Source organism: Podarcis gaigeae (genome assembly GCF_964106915.1).
Source record: "Podarcis gaigeae genome assembly, chromosome: 3".
NCBI classification, from domain to species: domain Eukaryota; kingdom Metazoa; phylum Chordata; class Lepidosauria; order Squamata; family Lacertidae; genus Podarcis; species Podarcis gaigeae.
Genome location: NC_139680.1, coordinates 19,876,943 through 19,896,727, shown reverse-complemented (window position 1 = coordinate 19,896,727; position 19,785 = coordinate 19,876,943). Strand labels below are relative to the sequence as shown.

General features: G+C 41.5%; 1 protein-coding gene across 2 annotated transcripts; it reads right to left on the bottom strand.

The window, feature by feature from the left end:
- Positions 1-1,263: 1,263 nt before the first annotated feature.
- Positions 1,264-16,879, bottom strand: TDRD15 (tudor domain containing 15). Of its 2 annotated transcripts, none has more exons than XM_083729678.1 (4): positions 16,470-16,879; positions 11,488-11,555; positions 4,116-10,351; positions 1,264-2,976 (listed from the first exon to the last, which is right to left on the bottom strand). In XM_083729678.1, exons 2-3 carry the CDS (start codon positions 11,492-11,494, stop codon positions 4,140-4,142), a joined length of 6,219 nt encoding a protein of 2,072 aa, XP_083585804.1. In that variant the 5' UTR covers positions 11,495-11,555; positions 16,470-16,879; the 3' UTR covers positions 1,264-2,976; positions 4,116-4,139. The 2 variants fall into 2 exon arrangements, with proteins under 2 accessions (XP_083585804.1, XP_083585803.1); XM_083729677.1 differs by lacking the exon at positions 16,470-16,879 and adding an exon at positions 15,899-16,282.
- Positions 16,880-19,785: the final 2,906 nt, after the last annotated feature.

Below are 19,785 nucleotides of genomic sequence, written 5' to 3'. Positions count from 1 at the left end.
AACCCATTAGGTGGTCAGTTAGTCGATATAGGCCAATCAGATGCCGATGGCAAGCCCACTCTCCACCACTGAGGTTTCCAGCAACTGGTATTCAGAGTCATTTCTGACTGTAGAAAGACTACACTCTCAGGTTCAATAGCCAATGAGAAACTTATCCTCCATGAATTTATCTTACCTTCTTTTAAAGCCACCCAAGGCGAAAGCCAACAGCTTCTTTGACTCTTTTGCTTACTGGCATCCTCTTAACCCTGGTGGTACCTTTCACAATCTCTGGTATACACTCGGGTTGAGCTTCTAATGCTGTGGTCTTCAACATTTCCCAAGCGCTTGGGAGAAATACAACCCTCCTGACTTGGCTTTTCAACAACTTTTTGTAAAGCAATTTCCTCCTTTTGGGGATGCTTTTTTTTGCAGTCAATTTAGTATAATGATATACTGTTGTACTTGACATTCAATTGTGAGAGTCATTCTGGGCTTCTCATTAATAGAGAGAAAATGTGTATTTAAAATCTAAGCGTACCTTGCAGTGTTTCTTGTTTACTGCAGATTTACACTGGTTGCTGGTCCTTATAAAAAAGGTAAAGGTACCCCTGCCCGTACGGGCCAGTCTTGACAGACTCTAGGGTTGTGCGCCCATCTCACTTAAGAGGCCAGGGGCCAGTGCTGTCCGGAGACACTTCCGGGTCACGTGGCCAGCGTGACAAAGCTGCATCTGGTGAGCCAGAGCTGCACACGGAAACACCGTTTACCTTCCCGCTGGTAAGCGGTCCCTATTTATCTACTTGCACCCGGAGGTGCTTTCGAACTGCTAGGTTGGCAGGCGCTGGGACCGAGCAGCGGGAGCGCACCCCACCGCAGGGATTCGAACCGCTGACCTTTCAATCAGCAAGTCCTAGGCGCTGAGGCTTTAACCCACAGCGCCACCTGCGTCCCGCTGGTCCTTATACTCCCCCAGAAAAAGGTACAGCAGTACTTAAATACCAACAATGTCTTCACAACAAACCCTGGAAAAAAAACCAATGTCAACTGCTTCCTGCTTTTAATACTGAAACAGCACCAAATGATTCTGAACAGCAGCAGCTATACGAGTTACTGTATATTATGAAAGCTTTGCTTGGCATGAAAACATCCCTGTCCCTGATACCTTATGTAAAAGTAGCATTTACTTGATTGCAGCAGGACTTACTTCTATATTTGTTTCTACCAAGTAAGCTTTCAGCAGGTGCTAGGACAGTGTTGTACTAGAAAGCAATAGACAACCTAAACCTTTACCACAGATTTATTGCTGTTACCATCAGTTTAAATAAAAGAGCACTCTCATTTCAGTAAACAAAGTATGTACATAGTTTACATATAGCCTGCAAAACTTAAAATACAAATTTTAAAGTCCTGCTTTTTCTAGTAGGTTCAATAAGAATGTCCATAATTTTTATGCTACATGCATATTTCCTAGCATACAAGCTAAATTGGTAGCTGAATAAAATCTAGCAACTGGATTACTTTGAAAATTCTGACGCATACGATAGTACATCAACACACAATTCTAGTTCCTATAGATGAAGATGTAGAAGCAACCAATCTCCTGTTTGTCCCGTCAAAAGACTAATGTGGGAACACTTTTAAAGCCAATTGTGTTAAACAAATCACATAGGCACAAACAAGACAGATTCATTGGTTAAAATATACCAGCCATTTGTGGAAATTAACCAGCAGATTATAAGACATGCTGCAGATCAAGTATATTAGCAGACTGGGGAGGTGTACATGTGTCTCAGAATAAACTGAGCTATAGGCAGAACTTCCACTTCTCAATGGAACTCCACTAAGTTGGGAAACCTTCACAATTGGAATCCAGTGCAGCATGACTTTCAGCAGTAAAAATGTGAGATTCAGCGTGCCCTGGTACATGTATGAGGCTCCCTGGACATCTGATACACATGCACTTATACCTGTGTGATGTAAGCATCAGCGTTATGACTAATCAAATAACATGCACAAAGAAAATTAAAATAGGAAAGACAGCTAAAACATAAATCAATATTCAGCTCTACTTTTCCTTATGACTTAGTAACTAAATATTCATGTATTACAGCTTTTCCTATTACAACATGACACACATACAATAAAATGTATTGCAGAGTTTGCTCACACTGTTTTGCATGTAAACTTGTGTGTGTGTGTTGGGTCCTAATTAATGTGTGAGTCAAGCAGCGGATTGTAAAAAGAAACCCTGAAAATGCCAAAACGTGTGGTAGTTCGCAACTATATTTGCATTCAGCAAATGCACTTACTTGGATTTAAGTTCCACTGAAATCAAAAGACCAACTTCCTATGAAGTTTAGGTCAGATCAAGCTTTTTTGGTTGGTAAACATTAGACTGGCAGTCCTTGGTAGGTGCAGTTCCCATAACAGTGTGTTTAAAGAAAACACCCACAAAACTCAGCAAATGTCACAACAAAAAGCTGTTGCTTCTTACACTACTTTCCCTTATGAAAACCAATACTTGAGCAATTCCAACTTGAGTACATCAATCAAACCATGTAGAACATTTGTTGCAATGTCTCAGAATCTGGTTGGTTGACGCTGGTTATTTTTGATAGCCGGACAAAACATGCAAATGACTGTTATGTATTAGTATAAATTTCAATGATAAAATAAAATGGTGGTGAAACATTATACTATGTAAGAGGACCATTTTGCACTTGTTGGCAAGGATACCACTCCCTTTTGATCACTACAAGAGCAAATATTAAATCAAGAGAAAATTAACAAAAAGCTGCAAGCTTAAGGTCAACCTTGTAGACCTGTTACAAACGTTTCGGGTTCACGGATTGTTGTTATTTTTGTAATTACGGAAGTGTAATTCCTTTTAAATAATTCCTTTTAAAATTCCTCTCGTGAAAGTTGATGCGCTGACTGGCATCCAAATCCATTACTTGTTTCCAACTGCTGAAATTCTTCTTATCAGTTTTTAACCTGGAAAGCAAGTAATTATCAATACATGATTAGGGACAAAAAAAACCACAATAAACTGCCTAGGTTTAATGTAAAGTGATGCTCTATGTAGACAGCAAATGAAACATTTTCAAAAACAACTGACCTGAAATTCTTTGTGCATGACTTCAAAGACATGCCTTACATATGTGGGGACTTCGCATAATCACTTCCAGAAATACACGAAGTTTCCACTGGGCTGTTCCCAAACTGGAACTGCACAGAGTCAAATTCATGTGGATAGAATATTGGGGCCAAACCAAGCAAGTGTCAAGACTAGATCACTTTTAAATTCCTACGAAGAGGAATTTGCAAGTATGAAAGAGAAGGATTTATTATGAATATGACAATGACTAAGACTTTTCCTGAACAAACATGCCCCTATTTCCTTCCCTAAAAAAACATTTTTCCTTCTAGTGAGCCTATTAGATTGCAAGTAAACCCTATGGGAGGAAAGCATATTTAAAAGGAAATTTAAACATAAGTAACTGTGGAGGAAGGATTCATGTCCCCTCCTAAATCCATGTTCTGCTTTAAATTTACACACGTACACCTTAAAGAGGTTTGGTGAAAACCACATTGGATTAAATGGCATCAGTCCAATATACCTGAAGGTGTGTCTCCACCCTCATTGTTCAGTCTGGACACTGAGGTCCACCTTTGAGGGTCTTTTGGCGGTTCCCTCACTGAAATGTTACAAGGAACCAGGCAGAGGACTTCTCGGCAGTAGTGCCCTCCCTGTGGAACGCTCTCCCATCAGATGTCAATATAAAGAACTACACAACTTTTAGAAGACATCTGAAGGCAGCCCTGTATTGGGAAGTTTTTAATGACATTTATCATATTTTTCTATGTGCTGGAAACTGCCCAGAGTGGCTGGTGAAACCAAGCCAGATGGCAAGGGTATAAATAATAATAATAGTAATTACTACTACTACTACATAGGGCAACTGATCCCAGTGTTCATGGAAGCTCACAGTGCCCCCTCCTTGGGCATGGAAAACTAAGAACATGATTCTTTGGATCCCAGGCTTCACTGCATTTACATCTGGGTTTAATATATTTCTTATTAAATACATAGGAAAGAATAAAGGTAGTTTTAAAAGACGTTTGAAACTGACCTTTCTGGTGAAGCGTTCGTGTGATTAGCTCTCTTCATAAATTTGCATCCCATCAATCTTGGTGCTCAGTCCCATAAGATCATGCATTTCGTGGATTGATTCTGACAGTATGCCTGTACTACAGAGTCGCCTTTCTCTCTCACAAAATCTCTTGTCATACTTAAGCCGAGTTTCAGTCATTCTTCCATTAATGTGTAAGCAAGCTTTGTGCCACTCTTTTCTCTTTGAACACAGTCCTTTTGAGCTGTTCCCTCTCGAAACATTAACACAAGCACAACTGAGTGGCAAACTTGAATTTTGTGGCTTTCCCCCCTCAACTGACAGCAAAGCAATCTGTGCATCCAAATTATTCTGGCCACATATTTGTGATGAATCACATAGTATCTGTGAATTCAATGGATGAAACTCTGCACTGTTAATTGAACCAAATGAATATGGAGTTTTTGAATACACAGCACATCTGGAAGCAACCAGTATATCTGCTGCATTGTTCTTATCACATAACACAACAGCCTCTAGCTTTTGCCCACTGTGGCACTGTTTCAGCTTAAATGTGAGACCTTGTCTACTAAGAAATTCTTGAATTTTAAGCTTTGCCTCATCACTCCAGTCTTCCCCATCAGCAGGTGACACTCCAAACAAAGAGCAAGGATAAGTTAATCGAGGTAATTTAGCAAGCTCTTCTGGGATAACTTTCAGCTTGTGACTATCAGAAATGGGGATGGGAACTGATAACCCATCATCAATAAAAGTAACTATTAAGAGATTAGAGAGTTTGGAGACTTCAGAAACTTCAACTCTGTTCCACTTTTCATTAGATCCAATCTTTATCAAACAACTGGTACCAGGAACGACAAGCTCCTGTGGAACTGTAGGCAGGTTTTCTGGAAGGTCAGAGAGTAACTTGAACAAAGCGTTTAGAGACTTAAATGAGTCTTCTAACTGGATACAGAAGTTTGAAGGATCAGTGACAGACGTCACAAACCCAGGATAATACCGATCATTCTGGAATGTTGCCCAGGAAACAGAATTTGGTCTGAATGACAATTTAGGCATTGTTCTGCCCATTTTTATATTTTCTGGTGAGTTACATTTCTCCAGCACCCTTTGGTAAGATCTTTGATTCCAGTATTCCAAAAGCAGAAACCCATCTATTAAAATATCCACTTCCCACATAAAAGTAGATTCTAGGTATCTCAGAAACAAGATCTTGATCTCATGGCATTTTATAATCTTCAACACGCTCTCAAGAGACATGTCCACTAGGTTTTCAGCCCAAACCCATTTACAAGGCATTGCATTCCTGGGAATACTCCTGAACTTGTCACTAAGCATCTGTGTGTCATGAAATGACACCATTTCATATTCTCCCAAGTCCATGAAAAAAACTAACATGTGACCCTCATTCACATACTTTTTAATAACTTCAGATCGATACCATTTCAAGGTCTCTTTTGATTTTGTCAAACATTCTAACCCTTCTTGAATATTTTCCACTGCAAGCAAGGAGTTCTTCTCAGCTTCTTGGGTAGTCATCATGTTTAAATCCAAAAATATTTGTGCATCCTTCTTCAATTTTATATAGAAATGTCCATCTCTTGAAATGTGACCTATTTCAGCCAATTCTAGCTGTCCAGGCTTTATTTTTTGGCAGGGAATCTTAGGGTGGCTCTCCCAAGGATGTCCAGCTTTTATTGATACTTCAGACACATTTCGGCTTTCTGATTTTTTACTTTGGTCATTACCATCAGTAGCTACATCTGTTATTGGAAGATGCTTTACGACTTCATCAAGATGTAACAGACTCATATTCTGTAAACCTAACTCATTGATCATAGACATTTCATGGCAGAATACATCAACCTCCCACTGTTCACCATGCTGTTGTAAAAACTCTAACGCTAATAGTTGATTATTTACTTTACTGGCAATGCAGGCAGCCATATCACTACTGCAACTTTTATCTGGAAATGCGTATCTTGCTTTGCTAAGAAAACAGTGTATGCTGAATCTTGGAAAATTTAAGAAAACCTTTTCCATCTTGTATATTTTTGATGCATTCACAGTTGATGAGTTACCATAGTCAATGAACTCTACTTCAAAAGATTTTTCCGATTTAATACCTCTAATGACAGCTCTATATGTGCAGCAATCGGCTTCATACTCTGCTAAAACCATGTCACCTTCCTCGAGTTCAGCATGTGTTTCTGGCTCTAGAACCAGAGAGTCTCCATTCAGCTTCTCAGCAAGCTGCACAATTTCATTCTCATCCTCAGCACGATGAATATAGAAACTTGACATGCTAGTTATAGAAGAAATATAAACTAACATTTTGGAATTTGCCTGGATATGATGCTGTGGAAGGTTTGTGTACTTTTTCCTGGTACCACTACACCTCTCTTCTCCAAAATATTTGTGTTTCAAGATCTGCAACTCTTTATCTGGAGGCATCTTCTTCAAACCCCGAGGAGGGCTATCACACTCAGTCCAAGATTCACAATATGTATCTCTGCATCTCTGTCTCAGATTGCTTTGCAAGGCCAATTCTGTATTATCTGAGGCTGCTGGGAGCTTTACAGACCTTGTACTCTGTTTCTGCAGATCAATTGCAATTTCTTTTCCAGCACTCTGATTGCCAGGATTTGCTTCATTTTCTGCTTCTCTCTTCCAACCAACTACTTCATTTTTAATTTTTCTTTTAACTGCTTCTGACTTGACTTTATGCAACACATTTTGGTCTCCAACAGTCTTTTCTGCAGGTGTGTTTATAATTTTTGGGTCAATACCAAATTTTTGTGTGTGCTTCAATAATTCTTTAATCTTCCTATTTATCTGTAGATCTCCATCATACAACTCCACACCAAGCTGCCCATCAGATTCCTTAGATACGATTACTGCCTTCATTTCTTTCCCCAAGTAATTCTTCTCAAACCATGTATTTATTTCAGTTGTAATTTCAACATCTTTTAGATCTGAAAGGTAACACTTGATAGCTTGCATAGGAGTAAATAATAATTCTGAAGCATGATTTGGAACAGGAATCATTTCTCTTTTTGCTACTGATTGTTTATTCCCAAAGTCTACAAAGTATACTTGGAAGTAATCTGATGAGCCCATAGGAGATGCTAAAGCTCTGTAGAAGAGGCCATCTTCAAAATATTTTGCTAAGTATAAATTGCAAGTGTTTAGCTGGTCTGTATAGCCTGTCATTTGACTAACCTCTGCAATCTTTTCAAACAGTCTGTCTATAGCACCTACATTTCTATTTAGTTGGCAATAGAATTTTGTAGGGCTGCATATATGTGTTATACACACCCCTTCTTCATTTCCAATTTTCATGTTAAAAGATGAATAGTAAAATGTGTACAGAGAGAATGGCGGCACAAGGGACCTTGCAAATTCAAAAGAGCGAGACTGGGCATGACCACATTCTAAGAGAAACTGCTGCGAAGTAGTGAATGGAGTCTGTAAGTCAACAATATTATATAAATAGTTGGGGCTCCGAAGAATTAGGGCAGAAATCGTACAGGTCAGCAGATCATTAGAAGAGGAAACAAAGCGCTCAAAATCTCTACATGCCTCTGCAGTCCAATTGTACGGGTCAAACGTTAAGGATTCAGTGACTGTATTAAGACAACATCTGAATGTTTGACATTCTAAGACCAGATATTCTGGAAGAATAGCTTGGAGGTCTTTTGACAAAACTCTTTCCTGGTTACCATAGTCTACAAATACTACATCAACTTCTGTCTCGGACACATGTTGCTGTACAGCAGCTCTGTACCACTTCCCATCCTTAGAATGTTTCACAACACAGGCATGTTGTCCAAGTTCATATGGGCTTTTTTGAGTGTTGTAATAATACTGAATTTGTTGCATCAAGTTAAATAGCTCTGGCAGTTTAGATCGCATCTGACAGAAAAAGTTACCTGGTGAAGTACTACGACAACATACAACATCAAATACAGTTCCTGGTTTAAACCGATACTCCTTATAAGGCTTCGGGGTATCACCTTTCCCAGATGTGTTTCCCAATTTATCTGAAAGGGTGTTTTCCCACCGCGGGAAGGTAACAGCAGGCTCTTTTGTCAGAGGACTCCGCAATTTATTCTTCTTCTGCCAACTCTTTTTATGTATCTTTTGTTTTGAGCATTGCATTTTAGAATCTCCCACAAGGTTCTGAAAGGGATCTTGTTTTACTTCCCAATATTCCGCATATCCAGCCTGAACCATGGACAAAACAACATCAGTTTGTTCTGAGTTATTCATATACTGCACACTGACAATATACTTATTGTTTTTTTGTGCAATTACATGCAGTGTGAGCGGTTTGTCGAACACAATGCTTTTAAAGAAGTCAGTTTCTTTTTTAATCCATATGTCCTCGATTGGAAATGCATTAGCAAGTGAACAACAAACAGCTAAAGCTGGTAATTCTAGAAACTCAGGAAGCAAAACTCTCACATTGAAGAGTGGTACAGTTTCAGTATTGCCAAAATCTAAAAAACAAACATCAATACTATTGTCCATCACTTCCCTGATAACAGCTCTGTAGTAATGCATATCCTTACTATATCGTGCACAGCATAGTTTTCCAGGTTCTGGATTTTCTAGAATCTTATCAACAGTTTCACTTGTATCATACACAGCTGCAATTTTCTTCATCAAGGCTTCAAACTCATCTCGACAGTCAATAGTCTGAACCCAAAAATTTGATGGATTCAAGACATATACTACAAAAGCAACACAGACAGAACCGATTTGCATTTCTGTTCTCTTGCAAGGAATCCTTAAAGGAGAACACATTAAATGAGTGCCTTTTGAATCTGAATCATCTCCTGATTGTACAGTATTCCTATGAACAGAGTCAGCATGAACAGGATCTGTATCAGAGATTTTTATATCCTCACCTGTACAGGATTTTTTGGTCTTAAAGGATGGGTCAAGTTTTGGAATCACTTCACTCCCCTGTGGTAGATGTTCATAATGCATTGCAGACTCTTGTTTAAGAAGTGTAACATAATACAAATGTTCATCAGCATTGAATAAATCAATGCGGGCATGAACAACACTTTGTCTTAGCAAGGCCTCCTTGAATTCTTTTAGTTGATCGTTTCTTACAGTTTCCTCCTGAGAACTAAGACAGGAAAGTGCACAAGGAACTGAAAACCTAGGTACTGACATGAATTCTGGTTGAAGCTTTAAAACACAACTGGAAGGCACAGCTTCATAGCTGCCAAAATCCATAAACCAAATATTCACTTTGTTATCAGAAAGCAGCTGTTGTATCACTCCTCTATGCCACTGGCCATTTCTCCGTCTTGCTGCACAGAGGACTCCTAGATTCTCACAGGATGGAACATTTTCTGTACTAGTTTCGTAACAGAAAGACATGTTTGCTGTCAACTCATCCATCTCCACCTGGTATTGCAGCAGTTGACAATAAAATTTACTTGGACTGACTGCCACTGATATTTTCACTTTCTCTATCCCACCAACAGATAAAAGCGGCTGAAGGTTATTCATAACTGGTTGAACTTCTGATTGAATTCGATCATTACATAATACAGAATCCGGCCTTGTATATTTTTGTTGCAGTAAATCTGGCATCTGTTTACAAAGCAGCTCTTGTGGCAATTCAGTTAACATTTCTACAATAAGACAGAATGTATCTCCATCAACAAGTTTGCCTAATTTTAATTCAACCACATCACTAGTGATTTTTGGCACGTCAAGCAGAAATGTTTGGTGTGGCAGAATGGCTTGTATTTGGCCTTTAATCTGCAAATCTATTAATGATGAAAAGTAATTCAGAGCTTTTGGAGTCCATTTTTCTTCAATTGGAAGTATATTTCCAAAAATTCCACAAACCATCTTGGGAGGAAGTTGAAACAATTCATCAATAGCAGAAGCAATATGTGTCTCATGAACTGCCAGGATTTTCCCACTATCCATAAGAAATACTTCATAGATGTAGTTCTTCTTTTGTACTACTCTTCCTCTGTACCATTCTCCACAAGCAGGGTCTTCTACTAAACAAAACTCGCCAATCCCAACACTGTCTTTCACTTTGGATACCTGCTGTATTTCATTTTGCAATATATGGTAATCAAACTCACAATCTGTGTTATATCTGCCTTGAAATTTCACAAGAACTTCTTTTGGATGGTAGTTTACGTCAGTAATCTTCAGGTCTACATCTAGAAATTTTGTTGACAAAGATGAAACTCTCCTACCTGGAAAAACAAAATAAAGTTTGACATAATCAGGTAATATATGACTTTAACTGACAGTTCTGTCACCAGGTTTGATACCATTCCAGTTTTCAGATTTCCCTGCCAATAGTGCACTCCAACTCAAAGTCTCAAGTATATTATATTTATCTTCTAATGCATCAAATGAAATATCATATTTGAATACCATGCTTCTCTTTATATATTACTGAAAATTGTGTAACCGTTTATTTTTATGTACACAGAGCCTAGGGCTTGCCGATCAGAAGGTTGGCGGTTCGAATGCCCGCAACGGGGTGACCTCCCATTGCTTGGTCCCAGCTCCTGCCAACCTAGCAGTTCGAAAGCACGTCAAAGTGCAAGTAGATAAATAGGTACCGCTCTGGCGTGAAGGTAAACTGCTCCGTGCGCTGCTCTGGTTCGCCAGAAGCAGCTTAGTCATGCTGGCCACATGACCCGGAAGCTGTACGCCAGCTCCCTCGGCCAATAAAGCGAGATGAGCGCCACAACCTCAGAGTCGTCCGCGACTGGACCTAATGGTTAGGGGTCCCTTTACCTTTACCTAAATCTTTCTAATATAAAAATATAACCAAATCTATACTGAAGTTTAAGTGATACCCAAAGCCTAAACTACTGAGCCTCAAAAGATCAGTCAGACAGTGCCTATTTCTACACATAACTAACAGTCCAATATTCTGAGTCATCTAAATAATCAAATGATTTCTTTTATCACATAGTGGGGAAATGCATTCTTCAGTTCTAGTACAGTTGGCAATAATACCGGTAAGGAAACTAGAGAAAACTGGAAGGAGACTAAAAAGTTAAGCAATTTAGGGGAAAGAATGGACTGAGATGAGAGGTGCAATTTATGAAATTAACAAGAAGTAGTAAGAAATGAAAGATGTTCACAATGTTTTGCAAAGTCATCTCTATATTTTACAGTTAGCATTAAAAAGAAGATCTCAGCTGCATGCAAACCATGAGACAGTGCTGTATAACCGTGGGTTTTTTAAACATCACCCAAAAGTATACTAATAGGTAAACAAACTAAAGGGACAAGACGTATGCAAAGTGCAGAAAGAAACTGCTGTTCTTGCTTCATCTTCTCTCCAAAACATTTTTCAAAAATCTTATCTCACCTGCCATATCTCAAAATATTGACAGCTTTTCATCTGTCCAGAAACAGCTGGGGGAGGAGTCAAAAAATCTGTAAAGCATTGAAGAAAACATGGAAAACTCATGTAGTTTAAAATCTTAAGTGTGTGTGTTTTTGTGCTTTAATCAATTTTAATTTTTTGCATCCCATTAACACTTGACCAAACCGTCTTTTCCCTCTCTTCCCCTGCACTCATTTATCAGAGTGGAGAAAAACAATTACAAATAGAAACTGTATTGTTTCTATTGTTTTAAATTCAAACACAAAGCTTATTTTAAATAATGACTAAACAACATCTAGGCAAATATTAAATAATCTAGATATCCCTACAGTGCATCTCTAAACTGAATCAGTGCTTTTACCAGATACATCAAGTAAAAGGTTTTTCTGTGTGATTGAAGAACATTTTAATAAGTCTCAGATATGAATACTTGCACTGAAAGCAGGTTTTTCATTTTCACTTTATAAAAATAAAACCGCTATAGCAGGCATAGGCAAACTCGGCTCCAAATGTTTTGCGACTACAACTCCCATCATCCCCAGCTAACAGGACCAGCACTGAAGGGCCGAGTTTGCCTATGCCTGTGCTATAGTCTACCCAGGAACTATCAAACCTTGTTTCAACCCCTTGTAAAGTGGCCAGGTTTTTGAAAAAGAGGACAGTGCTTCCGTACATTTAACAGAATCACAGAATTGTAGTTGGTAGGGACCATGAGAGTCACCTAGTCCAACCCCCTGCAATATAGGAATCTTTTGCCCAACGTAGGGCTCAAAATCCCCCTACTGAACAATTACACTGGGCAACAATTTTTTACTTTTTGAATGTTGTCTAGATTTCTACAACTGATTTAGGGTATTTCTGCACTGCTGAATCAGGAAATGGCATCCGTTTCTCTCCATCAGGTCAGGTTTACTGTAAACTGAATGATGGGCATTGATAAATGTAAGTACACATAAATTGCATGTTGCTTCACCATTTTTCAAACTTCAGGGCTTGAACTTCCATTTCTTGGAACTCCTGGAATGCTCAGCGGCAGGGAGGTCTCTCTTCAGAGTCCAACAGTAGTCAGCCATCATGACTGCATTCCAGCGACCCTGATACCTGGTCTCCATCTCTTTCATGTCCTGATGGAATCTCACCCCTGCTCGTCACTCATTGAAGCCAGGTTCTCAGGAAACCGGTCCATATGTGAAAATAGGTAATGCATCTTGACGCTCATGTTGCAGCCCAGGTTTCTGAAAGCAGTCAGCATGTTGTTGACAAGTTCTGCGTAGTTTCTGGCCTTATTGTTGCCAAGAAAGTTCTTCACTACCAGAACAAATGCCTTCCACGTTTCCTGTTCCACTTCGTTCATTGAGTTTCCGAACTCTGGATCTCTGATGAGCTGACGGATCTGAGGACCATCAAAGATGCCAGCTTTCAACTTCTCCATGGTCAATCCTGGAAAAGCCTGGCACAAGTAAGTGAAGCAGTCACCATCCTTGTCCAGAGCCTTGGTGAACTGCTTGATTAAGCCGAGCTTGATGTGCAGCGGTGGGAAGAGTATTCTGTCTCTGTCCACCAGAGGGTCGTTGATGACGTTCCTTTCTTTGCAAGGCACCAATTCCTCCCACACAGGCCAGTCCTTCTTCGTGTAATGCTGAGCACGGTCCCTACTATCCCACATGCACAGAAAACATGGGTACTTGGTGAAGCCAGACTGTTGTCCCAACAAAAAGTTCACTCAGGTCAACACAAATAAACCACTTATGCTGATCATAACCAATTTTCTCCAGCACATACTTCACCGCTTCATAGTTCTCCTTCAGTGTAGTCGAGTGAGCCAGGGGTATAGAGGCAAACTGGTTGCCGTTGTGTAGCAGAACACCTTTCAGTGATCGCTTGCTGCTGTCAATGAACAGTCTCCAATCTTTGGGTTCGTACTGTGGCACTCCAAGCTTGAGCAGAAGCTGCGCAATATCTGCACAGTACACCAAGTCCTCTTCCGAGAAAAAACTGAGGTACTCTTGATACCTGTTGCGGAAGAAGCTGATACGAGCACTGTCAGAGAGGAGGTTTTTTTCCTTCAATCTGGATGCCAACAGTTTGGCAGAGTCCTTTGACAAGCTGAGGTCGCGAACTAGATAATTCAACTCCTTTTGGGAAAATGGACATGGAGTATCATCTTCAAGAACCACTTCTTCTTCATGTCCTTCAACACTGGAGGCATCTTCGTCACTAATGTCAGGAAGTTCTCCGAAGATAGGCACTGGAATTTCATCACAATGAGCTACAGGACGACGTGCTGATTGAAGATCAGGATACTTGAGGCTGCTCCAGTTCTTTCTGTTGATCCCACCAATTTATGGAGCCGCACCAATTTATGGAAGATTTCGAGGTTTTATTACTTCAAACTGATCCCTTTTCGACATAATCACGCAGAACTATCGGACATGAATACTTCTTGTCATTAAAATAATCATTTCCAATCAAAACAATTATTCAACATTTTACCCCCACCAACTTCTTCTAAAATGCTCCACACAAGCGTACATGTGAACAAAAATGTAAAAAAAGACATGTGCCCATAGCTCAAAAACTTGACCTGCTTGAGCAAAACCAAAGTGATTTTTGGATTCAGCGCATCAGATTCGTCCTAAATCAACTGAAAAGACGCAGACAACAAATTTGTTGTTGACCAGTGTTATTAAAGATGCAGGAACACTATCGTCTTTCCTTTTTTTAAATCTGACCAACCTGGACAAGAATGGGCATAGCAATTTTAATATTTTGTTTTTGTGAGGGTGCAGCTGGGCGAAGGTGAAGTGAAGCAGAAATGAGCAACACAGGAAGGAAGAGGAGAACTGTCCAGTGTGCATATTCCTCTGTTCCTTGTTTCTGCTAAAGTCCTCCACTCACTTGCCAAAGTCCCACTTGAATTCAATAGAGCTTACTTCTGAGTAGACCTGTGCAGGACTGGACTATTATCCTCACAAACAGTAAATATGCTGGTCCTAAGAAAGGCTCTTTTAAATACGGTACATTCCATCTATAGATAAAAGGATAGCAAACAAAATATAGAGATACAAAGCTTCCTTGTAGAGATACAAAGCTTGCTTGTAAAAATGAGGAAATGTAAACAACAATCATACTAACATGCAGCAGAGCCTGAGACTCTTAACCTCAGGGTCGCGGGTTCAAGTACCACATTAGGCAAAAGATTCCTGCATTGTTGGACCAGATGACCCTTGTGGTCCCTTCCAACTCTACTATGTTGTGATTCTGGAGTCACATTCGCATGACTGCGTCCAGGAAATGTGCAAAGCAGCACGACTGGGAAACCGGACTGAGATCAGCCGAGCCTAAATCAGGATACAAATGGCCACATTTTAAACCCATCTACCCTGCTTATGAATACTAAACTGCAAATATGTACACATGTACTGGGTAGACTAGAGAAAGCTTATTTGTTTGCTCTTTAAGGTGCTGCGTGGAGGTTATTTTGCTGCAACAGACAAACGGGGCTACCACTCTGGTATTTCATAGATAGATAGATAGATACAGGGGTGTCAACTTGGAATAAAATATGGGGGGGGGAGGTATCCCCACTCTGCACAATCAGTCACATGATGTGGTGTGCAACATGCACCATTTGAATGGCAATACCCATCGACTTTGTTTATTTGTGCGTGTGTGAATTTAATTTTTTATTAAATTTTCTGTTTTACCATTTAAAATACTAATTTTATATCCTTAAGATATCAATGACTTCCCTTTTTCTCTTTCCATGGTTCATTTTACATATCACAAATCCCTGCATATTTAACAAAAACTATACCATTCAGTATTTCATGATTATTGCATCCATCAAAACTTATTTACACTGCTGAATTTATCTTAATGCTGCCTGCTTTTTCAGCTATACACAATTATTTCCCATATATTCCGTAAACGTTTTCCAACCTTCTTTAAAATGCCCATCAACTGTGGGGAGACCTGGCCTTCTCAAATATTTTATTAAATATTTATTTTATTAAATATTTATTAAATATATATTTTATTAAATATATATATTTATAGACACACACACACACACATATATACGCACACACGATGGTTTTTATTGGGGGGGCTGCAGAACATGGCAGCGCCTTTCACTTCCGGGTAACTAAAATACCGACTTTCTTGGAAAGTCAAGCAGGGCATAATAAAAGATGAGGAAGCAAGAAAATACCGTGTATTTTTTTAAGGGGGGGGAGCGAAAAAAGGCTGATTTCAAGCCTCGACTCCCCAAAGCTCTTCGAAAGCAGGATGGGATATGGGGCGAAACCCTTTCCTTTCGCCCTTTTTTAATTTCGCAGTTTCTCTGCCCCCCCCCCCAGATTTCGGGGTGCAGCCCCACAATCCCGTTTACCTGGGACTGAATCCGAGGAGGCGGGTGGGCTTCCCCCTCTGAGGAGACGCACGAAGCAGCGGCGGCCTTTCCAACCACAGCCGCCGGCTTCGGGGCCGGGAAGGCGAGGCCAGCAACAGCCCAGAGGAAAGCGGCCCTGAGGGAGGAGGAAGCGGCTCGGCGGCGTTTTTCGAAGGGAAACGCGGCCCTCGGGGAGAAGAAACCAGAAGCGCCTTACACTGAGAAGGAAGAAGGGCCCCGCGAGGAGGCCTGAGGGGAAAGCGCGCCAGGCCGCCCAAGGGCCGCGTGCGGCTCGCGAGGAGGCAGCCGGGCGCGAGGCGGGGAGTCGTTAAACGGCGCCGGAGGAAGCCGGCCTGAGGGACCAAGCGCCGCCGCCGCCGCCGCCGCCTTGACTCCGAAGGAAGGTTAAGAGGCGCGTCAGCGGCAAAGGAAGGGGAGGTTAGGCCCGAGGGAGCCGTTGGCTCTGCTCTGTCCGGAACGGTTGGCTTTGCGGGAGGGCGGGTTAAGGTGGGCGCCCCCAGGGTTGGCACCTTTCTTTGGGGTGGGGCGGGGGCGGCTTTCACGTTTTTACCTGGTGCTGAAGTGGGGGCGTTTCCAAGCAAGCCGTCGCCACGTTTTCTCCGATGGAAATAGGGACGTACCTTTCCGTCATGGGGTGTTGTTTTCTTTACGATTTATATTCCCACCCGTCTGATAGGTCAGTCTGGGCGGCTCCCGATATATATTAAAACATAATAAAACATGAAACATTTTTTTAAAAAAGCACTTCCCAATGTAGGATTGCCTTCAGATGGCTCGGGGGTCGGAGAGCGTCCTATCTTCCAACGTTTCTCCGATGAAAAAATGGACGTCCTATCATACCCTCCAATATTTCCCCAGTGAAAATTGGGACGCCCTACTATAGCCTCCAACATTTCCCCATTAAAAATAGGGACATTCTACTATAGCCTCCAACATTTTCCCATTAAAAATAGGGACATCCTACCACGCAGGTGGCGCTGTGGGTTAAAGCCTCAGCGCCTAGGACTTGCCGATCGAAAGGTCGGCGGTTCGAATCCCTGCGGCGGGGTGCGCTCCCGCTGCTCGGTCCCAGCGCCTGCCAACCTAGCAGTTCGAAAGCACCCCCGGGTGCAAGTAGATAAATAGGGACCGCTTACCAGCGGGAAGGTAAACGGGGTTTCCGTGTGCGGCTCTGGCTCGCCAGAGCAACGATGTCACGCTGGCCACGTGACCCGGAAGTGTCTCCGGACAGCGCTGGCCCCTGGCCTCTTGAGTGAGATGGGCTCACAACCCCAGAGTCTGTCAAGACTGGCCCGTACGGGCAGGGGTACCTTTACCTTTACCATACCCAACATTTCCCCAATGAAAATAGGGACGTCCTATCATACCCTCCAGCATTTCCCCAGTGAAAATAGGGACAACCTATCATACCCTCCAACTTTTCCCCAATGAAAATACATACGGCCTACCATACCATCCAACTGTAAAGTATAGCTATGGCAAAGAGATCCTTCCTATGTATCTCTAAACTGGAAAGCCATGGGACTGATTGTACTGCCTGAAATTCAGCCCTACTACACTCCATACCACGTTTTGAAGCCTATCCAGCACAACCACTATAGCAGATAGGGAAAAGCAGTGCTTTTTTCCTTTTTAAAAAAATGTTTAGGAGCACGTACTCTCATTTTCCTACTCATATTGAAATACTACCCCTCAAGGAGGCCAAACTTAGATTCACAAAATGTTTAGGGTATGCGTACCCCCGCATACCCCCAGAAAAAAAAGCACTGGGGAGGAGGCATGTACTGCTTCAAGAACAGCCCCATATGGTAGCACAGTGTTAGCCTGTATCAGAATCATATTGGTTTTGAGCATGCTCTGAGCTGATGGCCACACCTAGCCAGCCAGGCTTTAGGATTGTGCTGGTTCCCTGGGAAGCCTTGCTGATTGCTTCTCCCCCCCCCCCACCTTTCTGTGTAAGTGAGAAGCACTGTGCACAGAGTCTCTTGTTTGTAAAATAAACGGGCTCTGTTTTTTACTTGCACTGTTTTTCTTTCATGTACTTAATTTGCTATTTTTAAAATGTGTTTTTCAATCCTGCATCAGTTTAGCCTCATCGGAATGACTGTGATTAAAAATGTCTTATAATGCTAAAATGGGACGTGGGTGGTGCTGTGGGTTAAACCACAGAGCCTAGGGCTTGCTGATCAAAAGGTCGGCAGTTTGAATCCCCGCCATGGGGTGAGCTCCCGTTGCTCGGTCCCTGCTCCAGCCAACCTAGCAGTTTGAAAGCATGTCAAAGTCCAAGTAGATAAATAGGTACCGCTCTGGCAGGAAGGTAAACGGTTTTTCTGTGCGCTGCTCTGGTTCACCAGAAGCAGCTTAGTCATGCTGGCCACATGACCCGGAAGCTGTACGTCGGCTCCCTCAGCCAATAAAGCGAGATGAGCGCCACAACCTCAGAGTCGTCCGCGAGTGCACCTAACGGTCAGGGGTGCTTGGAGGAAAGGTGCACAGAAGGTGTTGGGTCTCTTCAATCCAATAATGCCAGAATCTCATGCTGCCTGTCACATGTTGCACATGTGCCATGGCTTCCAAATACCATACATGCAAAGCAATGCCGTTCCCCCCAAGAATCCTGGGAACTGTAGTTTGCCCCTCACAGAGCTACAATTCCCAACACCCTTAACAAACGACAGCTCCAGCATGCTTTGAAGCCATGCACTTTAATTGCCTAGAGTGGATGTGACGTATAGCTGATATAACATACCCATTAAACAGAGCTGCTGTGGGAATAAAAGGGAAAATACAAAGATGGAATACTGTATTAGTTGCAAACAATCAGCACATCTAATGGCAATTCACCACACAAAGCTTTATTGGGAGAACATTTTATGAAACCAAGATTGTTGCCACAACATTTTCAAATAATTTAAAAAAACACTTTCCCTTTAGGAAGGCTTACCGAAGGAACAATCACATTGAAATAAATGTGTTTCTTCAGCGACAAAAGTGTTAACCAAAACTACTTTTTTGAGCCACTAGATGGCAGGCAAATATTTAGAAAAAACATCTGCTAAGAGAATTAGAGAGCGGTTTTTTCATGTATTGCATTTTGATTGAACATTCCATACTCATCATCACACAGAATCAGCCAACCATTATCAGAGCCAATGGGTAAAAATAAGGAAGCAGATTTCAGCTCAACACTAAGAGAAGCTTCCAAAAAGTAAGAGATTATTGAGAGGTAGTGGCTGCTCCTTCACCTGAGCTGTTAAAGCAGAAGGTGGACAGCCATCCGTCAGGGATGCATCCTCCTACACTGCCATCCCTACACTGAGCAGGAGTTTGGACTTGATAAATGCTTAGGTCCCACCCAACACTGATGGATTCTGATAAAATGGGTTGCAGCCAATTCTAGTCCTACTCAGAGTAGATGAAGCTCATTGGCATCACTAACTGAGGTTCATTCATCTCAGTGGGTCTCCTCTGAGTAACACTTAGTTGGTTGCATCCCGATATGAAGTGCTTCTGAAGTACCGTGCCTTCTCGCATCTCAGCTGGGAAGCGTTTAGCCTGAATGTCGGCAACACGTTCAGAAATCTGCATGATGCTTTCACAGTACAGAATATTGAGAACTACTGCTGTGAAATGAAAGCAAGGAAAAGCTTTTACAACTGTGTGCCACATTGTAAATGTCAATTACCACCTTATATCAGCCCTATGAAGTAAGGAATTGCTTGCATTCCCATTCCATTAAATCCAGAGAAGTTAAGTGACTTATCCCTGGGAGTCAGTGGCACTAGAAGATTTGCAATTTAATAACAGTCATTATATTTCTGTGTGCTCCCTTGAGCTACATGACAGCGCTATCAGTGAACTGATAC